At 37.0% G+C, this 17,224-nt stretch overlaps 1 protein-coding gene across 1 annotated transcript in view; it reads left to right on the top strand.

Moving 5' to 3' along the window:
- CACNA2D1 (calcium voltage-gated channel auxiliary subunit alpha2delta 1) overlaps nt 1-17,224 on the top strand; it is a 408,933-nt gene that overhangs the window by 52,209 nt on the left and 339,500 nt on the right. The window contains exon 2 of the mRNA XM_084305950.1: nt 5,413-5,494. Within this exon, the coding sequence (XP_084162076.1) occupies nt 5,413-5,494 (82 nt within the window). The remainder of the gene's footprint in view (nt 1-5,412; nt 5,495-17,224) is intronic.

The raw sequence follows: 17,224 nt of genomic DNA, 5'->3' as shown, positions 1-17,224 counted from the left end.
CAGTAACTCAAGGTTAACTAACTAATTAATGTATTTTCTCACCATTCCAGTTTTCTTCAGGGACAGAAGGGAAAATATCCAGTAAAAAACAAAGCAATGGGAAATGAAAAAAGTCAATTTAAAAATCAATCCTCCCTGACTTTTTCTATCAACCCTTCTTAGAAATAACACCCAGATTTTTTATAGCTGAAATGGATCATAAAAAATCTCAGTGTGTTCAATTATTTATTTTATGCTTTTGAAAATGTTTTTGGGTAATCAGTTTCACTTTTTCACCTTTTGTATACCTCATTCTTTCACAAAGAAAAACAGAAAACATACAAAAATGGTAGATTATTTATTATTATTATTATTATTTATACTTGTGTTTATGAGTTGATACTGTTCTACAGATACATATGACGGACTTAAAACTGTGGTAAACAAAATGCACCATAAAGGATGATTTCTGTTAACATACTGATAACATAACTGATTTCTATTTTGTACAAAACTAGATGTTTGTAAAATATAAGGGGTTTGTGAGATTTCAACCAGATAATTAATTTATTTTATATCTTACTCTGGAAAGAAAAGTGTGGAAAATAAGATTTAGGAATATTAAGACAATGATGGAAGCAGTTATAACAGTCAATGAAAATGTAATCAGTCTCTAAATCCTGTTATATATCACTTTCATGTTACCATGTTAGAGATGTAGGATGTGAATAAGCAAAGAAATAAGACAGTAAGAGTATTCTTGGTGATATGATGCAAGGGGAAGAACAACTACAGACTGTTGACTCATTGCACCTATAGCCTTTGTTGAACCTCCACAGAAAAGCATCAACATTAAATTGACGGGGTATTCTCATTATCTGGATTGGAGACAGGTAGCAAACTGACTAAATGGTACAGCAGACATTCACCAAAGAATGGTAAAATAGCCCAGAGATTGGTCAAATCTCTGTAAAAGGTAGGTAGGAGAAAATAAGTACTCCATGTACAAAGCAGGTTGTTATGTCTGCTAGTTGTGTCTAGGTTAACTCTTATTTTAAAATGTCTCATTCTTGTCAGTGGCTTGTTCCACTAGCACATAACAACTCTGAGGGTGAGTTCATACATGGACATTTTGCTACCATGTCCCTAAATCTTGATAGTCCCACAAATAATGAGGAATGTCAATTAAAAAAAAAAAGAGAGAGAGAGAAAGCTGTTCAGTTATTATGGATGAAGGGAGCTTTTGAGCACCTTTTAAAATATCCTCTCCATCTGGAGGTTTTTCTGTTACCATACTTGGTCTTGTAAGCATTTGATAAAATGTTGAAGCCCTGCAGCAGATTTCTGGTGGGGGCACTGGAGCTCACACCTAAGAACAACCACACTTTTGGGGGTCTCCAGTCTTTTTATGCATTCTGCTAGTGTTCCTTGAATTTCTGAAGATCTGCAAAGAGGCTGGGAGAAGTATCAAGTTAAGAAGCACGTTGAACCAAACCCTTTTTTCATGTCATGGTATGGTAAAGACAGATCAGTAAGATTTTCATTCAAGACACTTATTCAAGCCCTTCTAGTACACTCTCTATAGTTTCAGTCCTTTTTAAGTGCCAGTGGACTTGTCCTAGTAAGGTTTCTTTTTTTTTTTTTTTTTTTAATTCTGTGTTTCATTACAATGCTCATGAAGCATTTTCATTACAACACTCATGATTCTGTGCATATACTTTTTCCTCATGGAGAATTAACTATTTTATACAGTGGAAAGATTCCTGTAATGCTTTAGCACTATTTTACTTAGAAGCATTAATTTCAAAGTCTTTTTTTAGAAGTCTTTTAAAAGCAGTCCCAAATTAGAAAAATACCTGCAAGCTAAAAAACACATTCATGCAAATCTAGATAATTACAAACTAAATGAGGTCTCCTCTTGCACTATTGATTTGGCATATGTAGTGGTTTAATGTATATAATATTTTCCCCCAAATTTCAGAATTATAACTTGATGTTCTGCCATCTGGGCTAGAAGTCAGTCCACCATTTGCAGGACATAGCAACTGCTCCACTTTCAGCTAAGGGAGCAGAAAGACAAATGTCTGGCTTTGTGATGGGTGATTTTTGTCATCTGTAAATGTGGAGTGATGCTCTGACACTTGTCAGGGAGCATGGAATGAAGCATTAAAAACAAGGATGAGATACTGTATATACAAAAGTATTGTATGTAGCAAATATCAAGCTAATATAAAGTGTTATAGTGGCAGTCTAAGGGTTGAAGTAATGTGGGTAGCTTGAGCAGGGAGATATTAATCAAAATGTTGCTCTTTTGTTCTGTTTTGTGCACTGCCAGCAAAAAGACTTCAATTCTCACACCATGAGCTGTGAATGGATGAGATTATCATTAGTAGCTATAACTGGCAAAAAAAGTTTTGGAGTATTCTTTGTTACAACACTGAAAACGTCTGGTGCACTGACAAGATTTTAAAGAACAGACAGTCTTCTGAACAGTTTCTAGCCTCTAGGAACTAAATCAATTGAAATTGCTTGGTGATGAACTACACTAGTGAAATAATGTCAATTATGACTTTTTTTCTTCTTTTTTTAAATTTTTTTTAAGATGTAATTTTTATGCATGTGAATACTCCTAGCATCTAGTTAGAAAACAATGGAAGTGCTGTACAGACAGCTTAAAATCACTGTTCTTTATCCAAAGATTTGGAAAGGAAAAATAAAAGATATGACACAATAGAAAATGAAAGATATGACACAATAGATAAGTGTTAGACAAGCCAAGTGAAGGTCTGGAGACAGAAGATGAAAACAGCAGTATCACAGGCAGAAGCCATGGTTAATGAGAATCCATGGTTACAACTTGCCAGTTGCTTAAGCATTTTTTGTAAGGAATGCTGAGTCATAATTATAAGGCTCTCTCCTAGGTTGCATGAAACCAGAGTTCAGTTTCTGATATAGATTTTTTTGTAAAGACCTTAAAGACACGTTGAACTAAACTTTCAAAAAGTTCTTGTGTACTTTGTTAGAGTATTTTGCTTGTGGTGTCTCAAAATAGGATTCACAAAAGACTGTGTATTGATTGGGGAGCCACCCAATATTGACTGAGAAGAAGGATTTGTTTTATATCTATGTTGTGGTTTAACCCGGCCGGCAGCTAAACACCACACAGCCGTTCGCTCACCCTCCCCCCTCCCTCTCTGGGATGGGGGAGAGAAATGGAAAGTGAAGCCCGTGAGTTGAGATAAAGACAGTTTATTAAGACAGGAAATAATAATAACAATAATAATAATAACAATAATGATGATAATAGTACCACTACTAATAATGTGTACAAACAAGTGATGCACAATGCAATTGCTCACCACCCGCTGACCGATGCCCAGCTTAACCCCGAGCAGTCTGGCTCCCCTCCCCCGGCTAGCCACCCCTATATATTGTTTAGCATGATGTCAGATGGTATGGAATATCCCTTTGGCTAGTTTGGGTCAGCTGTTCTGGGTCTGTCCCCTCCCAGCTCCTGCTGCACCCCCAGCCTGCCCGTTGGTAGGACAGAGCAAGAAGCTGAGACGTCCTTGGCTTGGTGTAAGCACTGCTCTGCAACAATTAAAACATTGGGGTGTTATCAGCACTCTTCTCATCCTAAGCCAAAACATAGCATTCTACCAGATAGTAGGAAGAAAATTAACTCTGTCCTAACTGAAACCAGGACAATCTGACATCTTATATCTGGCATTTTTACTAAACTCAGTACCTTTCTGTAAGGTGGTTCCCATTCCTACCTGCACACAGATTATTTTGAGCTGCCAGAAGGTCCTTCATGATAGAAGTCAGACATGAATCTTCTTTTGCATTTGGATGACTAATGTCTTTCTTCTAAAGCATGATGAAGGATCATTTAATAAAAGTCCCAAGTCACGACTCCATGATACAGTCTGTGACCTTTCAAGATATTGATTGTTTAACACAAAATGTATTAATAATGGTGGAAAGAAGGACTAAAACCAATCCTCCATATTCTTTCTTACTCTTCCAAATTTTCGACATTGCAGCAAAAATGGAGTCTCTCTTATTGCTTTCTTTCCAAATTACATGTATAATCTTTTAAGCAGCCATTCCCAATGTATCACATTAAGACTAGGAAATGGCTAGGATAAATACAAATATCTGTTCCAGGTTTCAGAGCTGAGAGCAGTAATAATGACAGGCATGATATGATAGATGAGATGGAGAACAAATTTTCTGGCTAGGCAAGCTACACCACTTTCTTCTGTTACTGGAATAAGCATAGATCTCACAGGAGTACACTTGTGCCATGACTCGTTTCCTGCTACAAAATGTGACATTGCATGTAAACACAAAAACTGTATTGGATCCAATACTTTTCCAAAGAGTCATGTTTACTGGGCTTAGGGAGCCAAGTGTGCACAGCAACAGCAGCCAGGAGCAGGTGCCTCTTGCCAGAACAACTCATGCCACGTATGCCTGTGGCTGCCTGTCCTACTTCTTCTTCCTTGGAGTGTCCAGAAAAGGGCTGCAGGCCAGATGTATTCTGTTTGGAAGCCTGCTTCCAGTTGTTGTTTTTCTCTGATTGTTCTATCTGTTGGCAGAGGGACCTCAAGCCCATACAGAAAGCTGTTGCTGTGAATGAGCTGTAGGCCAGGCAGGTTGTCCTGGTGGGCAGTGCACAGGCTCTGTTGTAGTGGTCTTTGCTACAGCTAGTAATGGATATGATGGCATGCTTGGTTTACAACAGATGAAGTATGGTGGCCACACCAGAAAACTGTATGAGAACGTTCATCCTGTACAGGTCATCAAGGTTTGGTAGAAGCTCTGTTAGATGAAATAATAAATAAATAAATAAATAAATAAAAGGGGAAAAAAAAAAAAAAAGGTATATTAGGCTCTATTGCATTTGGAAACAGACCTCAGAACTGTTAGCAGGAGTCTGCTGTAGTGATATTGTAGGGACAGTGTCTGGAGAGCACCAGGCATACTCCATCTGCTGAAAAGTAGAAGAAAAAAACACATGGCTTAGATTTTAGTCAGTGAAAGAGAACACTATTAGGATGTAGATTGTTTTGGTCTATTACAAGAAGATTAGTTTTTATCAAAGAATACTCACGTATATTTTATATTTAATAATATATATTCTGCTTATTCTGCTTTTTTTTTTTTTTTTCCCTTTTCTTGTAATGTATAATTAAATGCAAGTTCCTCACATTACTATTGAAAAAGTAAGTTCATGCATAAGAGAGGGAGAAAAGGAGAACAGAGAACATATCTAAAGCAGATTCACAGCTGTATCAGGTGGACTTCAGCGTAAACCTATTACATGAGAGTTAATCTGCCAGCCTTTATGTGTATTTGAGATTGTCATAGGTATTTGCCATTGATTTGATTGGACTTCTCTTCCTCTCTTCTTTTTGGTTTCTTTAGGATAAAATCATGGGTAGATAAGATGCAAGAAGACCTCGTAACTTTGGCACGAACTGCAAGTGGAGTGGACCAGCTTGCTGCGGTGAGTTGGAAGATATGCCTTAGAGTGCAATAACAGGAAGAGTGAAATGAATGGTGTGCATCATCTAGGTATTATGATCATTTAATTGTAACATAGTAAAAAGACTCTGGGAAATTAAACTCTGTAGTGTTTCTCTTCTACAGTGCTTACTGAGAGAGAAATGAATAACATAGGCATCATTCAATTCTCTCTTTTTGTGTTGCAACACTTTCTTGTTGCTAATATTTAATCAGCTTTGCAGCATTGAACATAAGGCTTACCATTATTGCAACACTCCCACCTTAAATGAGTGCTTTTATGTTATATGTTTGTCAGATAAAGTATCCAGGAAGCAACCATTCACAGCAGTCAAACATTCTGCTCTATATCAACAAGGGAGACCATTTTTGGGCATATATTCACAGCTGTGAAGCAGCCGTTGGCTACAAGAAACAGATGAGAATGAAAATTAGTTATATTCAGCTATTTTAATTTAATACAAAGTGTGTTTTAGGAATGAACTTATTGTTGTAGGAAATAAATTATTGTTTCATTGAGAAGACATTTTTGTGCTATATTTCATTCATAGAGGCTAAAAACACATTCTGAGATGGCAGAACTATGTAGTCACAATTCAGAAAATGTCAGGATTAGGCTACCTAAAAACTTTGTTTATACATCGTCACAAAGTATGCAACCACATGTTCATATATTTCCCTTTCCCTATCCCTGCCCATCCTGATGAAGGAAGGGCTGTGGCACTGCATGTACATGAGGAACATAAATGAAGTTTGCAGAGATTATTTTAGTTGTGGCCTTTCCTAACATTTGAGTGCTTGATATTGCAAAATAAATAAAAGAGTATTAAAACAGATGCTTTAGATGCAGTTTTTAATCTTAGAAATCCCCAAACAAACAGAAAACAAAATCCTAACTGAAACCAAAATCTTTAAATCCTAGCAAAAAAAGCATTAGATTGATACACATGTGGGTTTCCACAATAAGGTCTCAACAACACAGAAACGTCTATTACTTAAGCTTCCTGACGAACTGTAAGGTTATCCCAGCATGGAAAGCTGATGGGATTTTTTGTAGGTGGATTTCACACATATCTGCTGACAGAGGACAAGAAGGCTTGCGAGTCATGTCTCTCTCTGCATGTTTTGGTGAGGAGTTTCTGCTAAGTGGATTCAGGGTCCTTTTTGCTCATCTGTTCTCTGTGTGATCCATTATCCTCCGTACTTGTGGTGTCTCTTTTTCCCCATGTGATGGTTTCACAATGCTAGGTAGCTAAGCTTCACCATGCTGCTCTCTCATTTCCCCTCCTCCAAAGAACAAGGAGAGCTGTGGTCAGACCCTAAAGTTTTGTCTCCACCACTCCTTCACAGTCGCTCCCTGCCCCTGCTTCACATGGGGTCCCTCCCACAAAACGCTGTCCTTCCTGAACTGATCCTGTGGGGGCTTTCACGGGCAGGAGCTCTTTAAGAACTGCTCCGACACGGATCCATACCATGGGGTCCATACATCAGGAGCAAACTGCTCCAGCACAGGTTCCCCACGGGCAGCAGCTCCTCCAAGACCCCCTGCTCCTGCGTGGGCTCCTCTCCATGAGCGGCAGCTCCGGCCCAGGGCCTGCTCCTGCGGGGGCTCTCCATGGGCCGCAGCCTCCTCCAGGCCACATCCACCTGCTCCACCAGGGGCTCCTCCATGGGGTGCAGCGTGGAGATCTGCTCCATGTGGGACCCATGGGCTGCAGGGGGACAGCCTGCTCCACCATAGGCTGCAAGGGAACTGCTGCTCTGGCACCTGAAGCACCTCCTGCCTTCCTTCTACACTCACCTTCGTGCAGAGATGTTTCTCTCACATTTTCTAACTCCTTTCTTCCAGCTGCTGTTGCATGGTGGGTTCTTTTTTGTTGTTGTTTCTTATATGCTCTCTCACAAAGGTGCAATGAGCATCACACAGACTAGTAGTGCATTCCTTTTGGAACCAACTGGAGCAGGCCCTGATTTAACAGGGGGCAGCTGCTGGACTCTTCTCACAGAGGCCACCCCTGCAGCCCCCCTGCGACCAAAACCTTGCTGTGTGAACCCAGTACATCCCACCATACCCTCATTCAGCGTCATATGTCAGATCCGACATTGGCCCTTCCATTCCATATTCCTGCTATGCTGGTTGGGCTATCTTTCAGTCCTCCTGAATACATTCTTTGTTTCTGTTCCAGTTTCTGCTGACAAGTATTTTTCTTCACCCTTCCTATCTTTCCCTCCATTACTAGTTCTCAGTCTCAGACATGTAGTTTGTTTCTCCTTTCCTCTCCAGTCTCTTCTCTCCTTATTCTTTGCCTGCCAGTCTGTTGTCTCCTACATCATCCCAATCATTTATCCTTTGTTCCTCATCTACTTGTCATCTCTTCTTTCTTGCACTGATTAGACCACAGGTATGATCTGGAGATCACTGGAAAGACCAGAGTAAGTCTGAGTTTTAGTTGTGGAGGAAGCATGATGGGAGTGAAACTGTCTGGTTTGGAATACATCTGCATGTAGGATCTTGGGGATGTAGCTGAAAAATCTCTCCAGTGACATGCAGTTGTTTTTCGGGCTAAAATGCAATATACAGGAAGGAATAAAAGATCTATCTTTGAAAGAATACTTTATATCTTTAGTCTACAGTGAAGGAAATATAGAGTATTTCAAAGAGAAATGTTTTACAGAGAATTTCTAATTGAGCAAAACAATGAGATAATGTCTTAACCATTTTGCCTGTCATTTCCATGCAAAGAAAGCATAGTAAAATAAGTAATGAAAAACCAAGAGATTGACACTCTCACTCATATTTCCCCCCTACCCCAAGGAAAATGTTACTTTGTATAGCTAAAATTAATAAAATTTACAAGCTGCTAAAATAATCTTCTAATTATAACTGCTGGGCAAGCATAGTAGTATGCAATGCCACTGGCTATAGTTATAGTATACAATAGTAACATTCATGCTGAAAAAAACATTATCTTTGAATACTGTAGGTAAGTTGCTTTTCCAAAGTTAAAATTTATAGCACAGTTGAAGCAAATCATAAGTTATCCTTGAGGATATTCACAAGATGGTCAATATTTGCATGTAATTTCAGGATTAGAAGCAAAAAAAAAAAGGGGGGGGGGGTGTTTCAGTGTAAAATATCCCTCTATCAAAGCCATTTATTTGACCTAAATTGCATGATGTCTTTAACTTTATTTGTTTTTGATTAGCTCTCTTCAACGGTAAACAGTCTCTCCCTCTTTCCTTCTGTTTGCAGGTAGTTCTCACTTTCACATTTTTGAGCAGCATCATTTCTTTTCTGCTTACTGCCTATTAATGTTTAGTCAGATCTCCTCTGAAATGAACCACAGTCTTGCAAAAATGGAGATTACAAGACATTAAAAACAGCATGCTTGCATGCCTGTCACTTCTATTCACAGAACTTGCCTTCAGTTGCTTAAGCTTTAAAAATGCTTAACAGTTCAACTGAATTTTCAGCTTTGATTCTGGCTCATTACTTTGACTACTTCCAGAATTCTTTGGACCAAGCCTGTAGTCTTCATGCTTTTGGATAGCTTCAAAACATTTTTTTTTTTTTTTTTTTTTTGCTTGTTTACCCTCCTACCCCAAAACAGAGTGATCAATTCAAAAACAAGGAGCACAGGGCTTCTGCTATAAAACAGTAGATGTGACTTTCTGTGAACAGCTGTAGTACTAGAGTATGTAGTGGTGGAATGTTATTCTTTGGTCAGGCACATATCCAGAAGGAGAAATGTGTTTCCTTATTCTTAAAAAAGTCAGTTTTGATTTGGCCAAGTGATGAGGTTAAAACTCATAAGAAAGACATTTCACAGCTTATAACCATTTTATAGCCTGCTGAACTCAGTAGAATAAGTCCAACTGATTCAGGTAAACTTTGTGCCTTCTTCATCCAGCTGGGTCTTCTGCGAAGAACCGTGAGGTGACTAAGATAGCTCTCGAGGTAGCATGTTCACTAATTTCTCAGCTGGAGTGAATTGCTTCTTCAAAAGCCAAGGATTTTCCAGATAGCTGCTGTACCATGCAGGTTTATGGTGTTTCCAAACTTGTTGAAGATGTCTTATTGTTCACCGGTGTTATACATACCTGCACATAAGTTTGATGTTCGTGTCTGTTTATGCAGTTGAAAATTATCCTACACAATGGTCTGTTCTGGAGAACTGTGAAATACTTTCTTCTGGCCACAACAGAGAGGCATAGGAACACTGCCAGAACCCTTGATGTATGTGTTGTATCTTAAAGGAGGCTGTAGTGAGGTGGGGATTGGTCTATCCTCCCATGTGCCTGGTGACAGGATGAGGGGGAATGGGCTAAAGTTGCACCAGGGGAGGTTTAGGTTGGATATTGGGAAAAACTTCTTTACCAAAAGGGTTGCTAGGCATTGGGATGGGATGCCCAGGGAAGTGGTGGAGTCACCATCCCTGGAGGTCTTTAAAAGACGTTTGTAGAGCTTAGTGATATGGCTTAGTGGAGGACTGGTTAGTGTTAGATCAGAGGTTGGACTCCGTGATCTTGGAGGTCTCTTCCAACCTAGATGATTCTGTGATTCTGTGATTTTAGTCTGGGGGAGAGAGAATATCAAACTCAAAATGTAACATCTACTTCCATACAAATAAAGAAATTCAGAATAAAACACCTTCAAAATTAAGCAAGAAAACTGTTATGTGACTGTTTAGTGTCTCTGTAAAAGTTGGTGGATGCAGACATCCAGTGAGAGAACGTTTTTTATCTTTAAGGCGTTTATATTCATCGTGTATTGAATTTAATGGAATCACGTTTATGAAATGAATCCCCTCAGAGAAGGATTCCCTTTTCTTTTTTTCTCTGAACGATTTCTTACAGTCACTTGGAATCACAATATTGACCTGGTGACTAACAACATTCCTCTTGTTTTGGGGCAGATAATAGAGCCATTATAAACCATTGCATTAATAACAACTTCTGAAAACATCTTTATGGTGTGGACAAATTATTATATAATCATAAATGTTTCACATAGTGTTAAAAAAGAGAAGTTATTTGGGAATTTATTTAGTGATTACTTCAATAATGACTATGTTTCTGAAAATATGAATATGTTTATGCCAATGGAAATTTCATAAACTCTTTTTCTTGTTACCAGTGATAACAGCAATACCTGTGGTAAGCAAAACGTCCAAAAAGATTGGATTCAAGTGAATGAAAAGTTCTAAATTGAGGCTGCTCTTATCCATAGCCTTAAAAAAAACCTATCAGTATAACAGTAGTAGAAGGAACAGAAAATAATTGTGTGTAAGAGATGGAGAGGCAGGTGAGAGTTGAGTGATTTTTTTAAAGTGCACAGAGAATAAGTTCTTTAATATATCAATGCTCATCTACTCCTTTGCTAAATTAGTGAGTAAGAAGAGTAAGGACCATGCAGAGAACTCTGATCCAACCAGGTACTGAGCTCGGATTTTCATTTGCCTATTTATGGCTTTAATACAAGATCATTCTTTCTCTGAATTAGTTGTGGTAGATTGTTAGTTTGGCAGTACATATCAGCACAAATACCAGAGCCACATAAATGTGAATTCTTTATCAGTAAGACCGATTGTGTTTAAAATTCATTTGCTCCTTGTATCTCTCAAGTCTTACTTAAACTGTCTGGGAAAGTCTCAAAAGAGTCTTCCAAAAATAGATCTTAAGTACATTTTTAAATACTGCTTTTTTTGGACATTAATTGGGAGTTAGAGCAAGATCTGGGAGAATTCCAACTTGGATTTAATACATACGTAATATCTTCATCACAGTAATGTGAAGATTGTTTCAACAAGTAAGGAAGTCAGGATTCAAGATGCCAAAATAATCAGCTGGTTGAAAACTGGCAGAGCTCCACTGACTTCAGTGTATTACTCTGATTTACATTAGCTAAGAATTATGCCTAACATTTGATTTACAATTCAAGCAAGTAAAAACTATTTTTGAGAAGAAAACAGAACGAAACAAAAAAACTTTAACCATTTTTACATAATGTAAAAAAGAGAGGACATAGCTTGATATTGCTGCTGTTGTAGTTGCTGAGATGAAAAGGGTATTGTTGGGTACTTTCAATGATTTAATAGATTTTTTTTCCCTAGAAGAGCAAAGGGAATGTTCATCAGGTGGTTTTGTATGTACAACAAATTGAGACTTGAAAGCAAGATTACAGGATACACTGTAAAATCTTTAAGGAGGTACAGGATGTCTAACATGCTTCTTTAAATATCTCTTGACAAAGGCACAGCTTAGTATATGCCCTTTAATGGTATAAATAATGTGTTTTAAAATATAAAATAGTAATTTTCATTTAATATATTTTAAAATATAAAATTGTAATTGTCATTTCAACTTAAAAGGGTTCATGTAACTTTGTCCTACTTGTGAACTCTCTGTGCTGTCAGGCATTATGGAGCTGCTTTGGTAAGAATGATAGCAGTCTCTACAGAGCAAATAGACTTTCAGGGAAAAAAAAAAAAAAAAGAAGGTATAGACAGCACTTTAAAAGAATTTTTAAATCTATGCAGCAAAATAAATATTGAGTATGTATCTTATCTCACTAGCTTCATTTATCTGTAGATGCTCTATCTTAGTAAAGAAAAAAATGCACAAAAAGTTCAAAGTCAAGTTTTTTACCTATGAAGAGTTACCTCAGCATGCTGAAAAAAATAGGTAGAGATCCTATTGAACTACAAGATTAAGTAAATAAGTAGCCACATTTTGATGGAAGTATGCTCAACTTCCATTTTCACATAGACATTTCACAGCAAAGGCCCATGACTAAGCTAATTGACAGCTCTTTTAATCTAATAAACTACAAGTATGCTTTTGATTTCTAGTTCCTAAAATACCTCTAGGGACAAGAGAGAAGAGGGAAGGATCCTTGCAGTACACAGAGAGGAAGACCTCAGAGTAGAGAATATGCCTTATAGCAATGCACAAGCCTGTCTGTTCCAAACTGATTGAAGAGAATCCTATTTTACATAAACACTGTATTAAAAATGTGGGTCTGTTAAGAGCTTTGACGTGACAAACACACAGGAGCTTCACTATGACTACTATGGCAAAGAAATGCCATCTTGTACAGTGTAACCTTTTCAAGCAATGGCATAATTGAACAAAACAGCAGTTAGAGATGCTGTTCCAAGGAAATTTAGTCTCTGAATCTGTTTCTTTTTTGGTACATTGCTGTAAAAACAATCCATGCATGATGTTCACAAGCCATGCTATTATTAAAGTCCCAGGAGCTGTAGAGTGAACCCATATAGAATGACTCGGCCTTTAAATGATATTCATACCAAGATAGAAATACTGTGCCTTCCTCCAGAATGAAACAGAGCTACACACGGGTGTTTGTTGTGTGGCAACAAGTTCCATTCACAGTCAGTCCACCAGCAACTGTTAGATATTTTTTTTTAATTTATTTTCTCTCTTCAATACTATTTTAGAATAATCAGCTCTTTCTTGCCGAACACTCAGCCACGGTTCTGCATGAGCACATTTCAGCCATTGCTCAGTGTGAGGTCTATGTGCCTAACACACAGATGGTGGGAGTCAGCTGAAGCACTCAGATTGGCAGCAGATTCCCAGTCCATGCTTTCAGATTTTCACATCCCTGGATAAGTCCATAGAGTTTATCTGAGATGAGTGACTTTTAAGAGACTGGTCTCTGATTTGAGCTGCCCTGGAGCATGAATGTTCAGGAAGGCTTCCTTCTGCCAGAAGGAATTATAACCTAGCGGTAATTTTCTGTTGGACTTATTACAAATTCCAGCAAAGATACTGTTATGTTCTCGAAGCTCCACAGATAGAGGCATGCCACTAACTTTTTATCTGTAGAAGCTGTCATATGCCACTAAATTTTTATGTAGAGAAGCTGTCATATAGAGCTTTCCTTGATCTCTTCATTAACTGTATAGACATATGTGCAAGGGGAGACTTTAGTAGCTTTCTTGAAATTAATGTAAAATTTCTATTTGCATGTGTCTTCTCTACTGTCATCATAGGTGGTCTGAAATTCTTGGTGTGAAAGGTGGCTTGACAGACAAGTTGGCAGTAAATGTTTTAATTCTTACTATTTTTCTCTTTAATGGAATGAATTAGTGAACACTATATAAATTTGTAATTATTTGGAATTATTAATTCAAGCAATTAAGCTGATACAGAGAATTTAAATTTCCTTTTTTTTTTTTTTTACTAGCTTTACTCTCTCTTTTTCTTTTTTTTTTTTTTTTTTCCCCTTACTGTATTTATCAGGTTGCATTCAGCTTGAATATGGTTTAGCCAAAGGCAAAGAGTTTTGTACCTCATGCTGTTCTCTGATGAACTATCAGATGGACCTAGGGGACATATGGCCACATTCCAGAATATACTACATTCATCCTTGTTAAGGTTGAAGTAATGGAGAGTTTTATGACTAAGAAAAGTATAAAAGAAATGTGAGATCTAGATTTTTTTTTTTGTTTAAAGTAGGTTTGATTTCAAGAATAACATCCCAAATGCAATTAGTTTGCATTTCTCTGAAGACCTTTTTTATGGACTTTGCAAGTCTGAACTTCATTTGGTTGTTCTGATTGTTATAGATTCTGATTAATTTGTCACTATTTTAACCCTGAATTTTTAGGCACATGACTTCTGATCAAACAGAAATATATTGATGTGAATGTGTGCAGTCTCCATCCTTCATCACTCCTGAAACTGGAAAAAAAAAAACACTAATGCCTCAACAGGTGTAGGCATACAATAACCATGAAGCTGTTCACTGCATGCCCTGGGTGTACTCTCTAGTGCTCTACGAAAGGAAAGCAAGTGTTTAAAGAAGTTGAATATTGGAATCAAGGAGTCTTTCATATGCAGGCAATAGATTGTGGCATCGAGTCAGGTTCATAATGGCTGGTCTCAAAAGTCAGAAAGTATTGTATCCTTTCTGTTCTCCTTTTGTTTCTTTTTATTTTATTTAAGAGAACAGAAGTCTAAAATATTTTTTAACCTCAAGTAAAATAGAGGAATTTTCAGTCATAAAACCTAAACACAACTAAATTTTAAAGTGTCATTTGGAAAAGAAAAAACAAAAAAAAAACAAAACTAACAAAACAAAAATCACAGGTGTTTTGAAATTATTGAAGCATTTCTTGGAATTTCATTGGATTACTGATTTTGTATTAGATGAAAATTCCCTGAGTTCACACAATTTCTATGAGTGGTTCTAGCAGGTCTATAACTGCAGTTTTCTGTGAATGTGTAGTTTCTTACACTGTTTTTCTCAGGAGCAGAAGGAGAAAAATCTAAAAACATGGAACCAATTCTAAATTTTCTTCTTTTTCAGTAATTTATAATGTAATAGATCGTTTATCAGAAATTTGGAATGGGTGAGTGGGCTGAGTATGAGGCTAGTGCTCTGAAACGCCTGAATTGTAAGCATAAATTAGCTATTGTACACCATTTACATTTGTGTCTTTTGCCTCATCCCTAAGGCAAGGACAACAGTTTGCTGTTGGAATGGGGTGTGGTGGTGGGAAATGAGTCCAAGATTACTTTTAGAATGGAATCTCTTGACTTGAACATTGTTATGAATGGGTTGTTACAGTGAAACCTAGGAATTTCATGTAATCATTGAGAAGCTGGAATCCATTTGCAAGAATTTAAACAATATATGAGATAGGTTAGAGTGGTTAGGATTAGGTTATATTACCAAAATACAGAAACTGGATTTTTATAATACAGTATTTACAAAGGTATGTCTCATTTGAGTGGTATACCACTGCCACTGCTATGCTCTACAACCAAATACTAAAGCTGGAAATGTTAAAAATAGAAAGTTAAACATTAAAATCCTCCAAACTAATTTCTTTTGAGTTTACACATTGCTAACCAATGTCAAGAGGTCAGTAAAATTAAATCACTTTTAAAAATGCAGCCCGGAAAATTTGAAGACACATCTGCAAGTTCTCTTTGTAATCCAAATGGAAATTAAGAGACTGTCAAAACACAGGGAGCCTCATTTATTATTTGCAGATGCTGCTCTCCCTCTGTTCCCTTAGCAATAAACTGGCATTTTGAAGAGTTCCTTCTTCCAGCAGGCAAAATCAGCTGTAAGTCATTAAGAATAGGTGGCTGCATTAAAAAAGCTTCTTCAGACTCAAGGGAAGGAAGGGGTAGCCTAATATTACTGTAGTTTTAATTACTATTTGATGGATAATGTTTGTGCAAAAAATGTTCTTGGTTCATTTACAGCTTTCCACTGGTTTTAACACTAATAAAAATTGTCCTAAAACTAAGAAAAGCAGTCCTATTCTTGCCTCACTTTGTGGTCATATAATGGTTGTAACTAATGTAACTAATTGTAACTAATCAAGAAAGCTAATCAATTTCCACATTTTCTGGTTAGTAAAACATCAAAATAGAATCTGCTATGAATAAATATAACATCTGGGGCGAGTCAGTAGGTGTTAAATGGCATTAACAGCAGCTGAGGCAGGATAAGATTTCCTAAAAGTAAATGAGTTTGACAAATGAGACAAGTGTCCACCTCAAAATATGCCAGAAAAGCACGAGAAATATAAAACATTTTTTTTCTATTTTTCTTCTGTTACAACAAAAAAATAATAACTTGTAAACATTCTATTCACTGCATGGGTTGGGATTCAAGGGTTCTCATCCAGTATCAACTAAAAATTTGAGCTAAAATCTGAAAATGCTGTGAAACCATTAAATGATGTAGTCTTGTTACTTAGTACTCTATCACTGTGAAACAAAATCACATGCCTTAACTATATTTTTTTAATTAAGGGGGATTTTCAGATCCATCTTTGATGTTGGTACAAAAGCAGAGGTACTCATGTTTTATGAAGATTTGAATGCAAAATAACAATTACAAAAATTACTTCTTAATTTTAAAGTCCTCTAGACTACTTTCTTAATTATCAGCTGTTGAAAGTGTCTGATTCCATCCTGCAAAGTATCCCTGATTATCTGCTTTCCTTTGAGTAGGCACCTGAGTGAGCCAATTGACTCTGGCACTACTTAGATTCTTTCTGATGTTAACTGAGGCATAAGTGTTTCCAAAATGGTGTAGAATTGAACTCAGCCTGCATGTATTACCTAGGAATGAACTCTCTGTGATAATTTCTTTCCTAATGTGTACATCACTGCTATGGTATGGCATGGTTTTCAAAGTGGCAGTTGCCATGTCGCATGTCATCTCAGATCTGAACAGCAGTCAGTGATCAGGCAAGTGATTCAGAAAAGCAACACATACAGTAAACTATTGTTTTTTCCTTTGTGTTATTGTCATGAATTTCAAGAATGAAGGCATCAGGGGGTTGCTAGGGAGCAACTGTAATCTTATTTATACATATATAAAAGCAGAGAGTAAGACACATTTAAAGTACTCAGTCTGATTTCTTTGTGTACCGAACTTGAGAAGGAACACTTTTCAATATGTTCTGCAATGGATCACTTGTTATTCAAAGAAAAGAAACATCTTGTTGAAAAAAAAAAAAAAAAGAAGTTCTCTGACATGTATTAGAAATACAGATTGTAACTTTGTAAATAGGATATGATAGTGAGAAGACAGAATTTGTTCCCTTTGGGTAGATTACATAGTTGTTTATGACTGTTCAAAATTTGAGTTAAAGGACAATACCCACAGCAATAAAAAGTTAGCAGTAATAATCACTCAAGTAGATTGGAGTGATTTTGT

The sequence above is a fragment of the Netta rufina genome, assembly GCF_964035555.1.
Source record: "Netta rufina genome assembly, chromosome: 1".
Lineage (NCBI taxonomy): Eukaryota > Metazoa > Chordata > Aves > Anseriformes > Anatidae > Netta > Netta rufina.
Note: the sequence above shows the minus strand (reverse complement) of the source record. Positions and strands in the feature narration are given on the sequence as shown.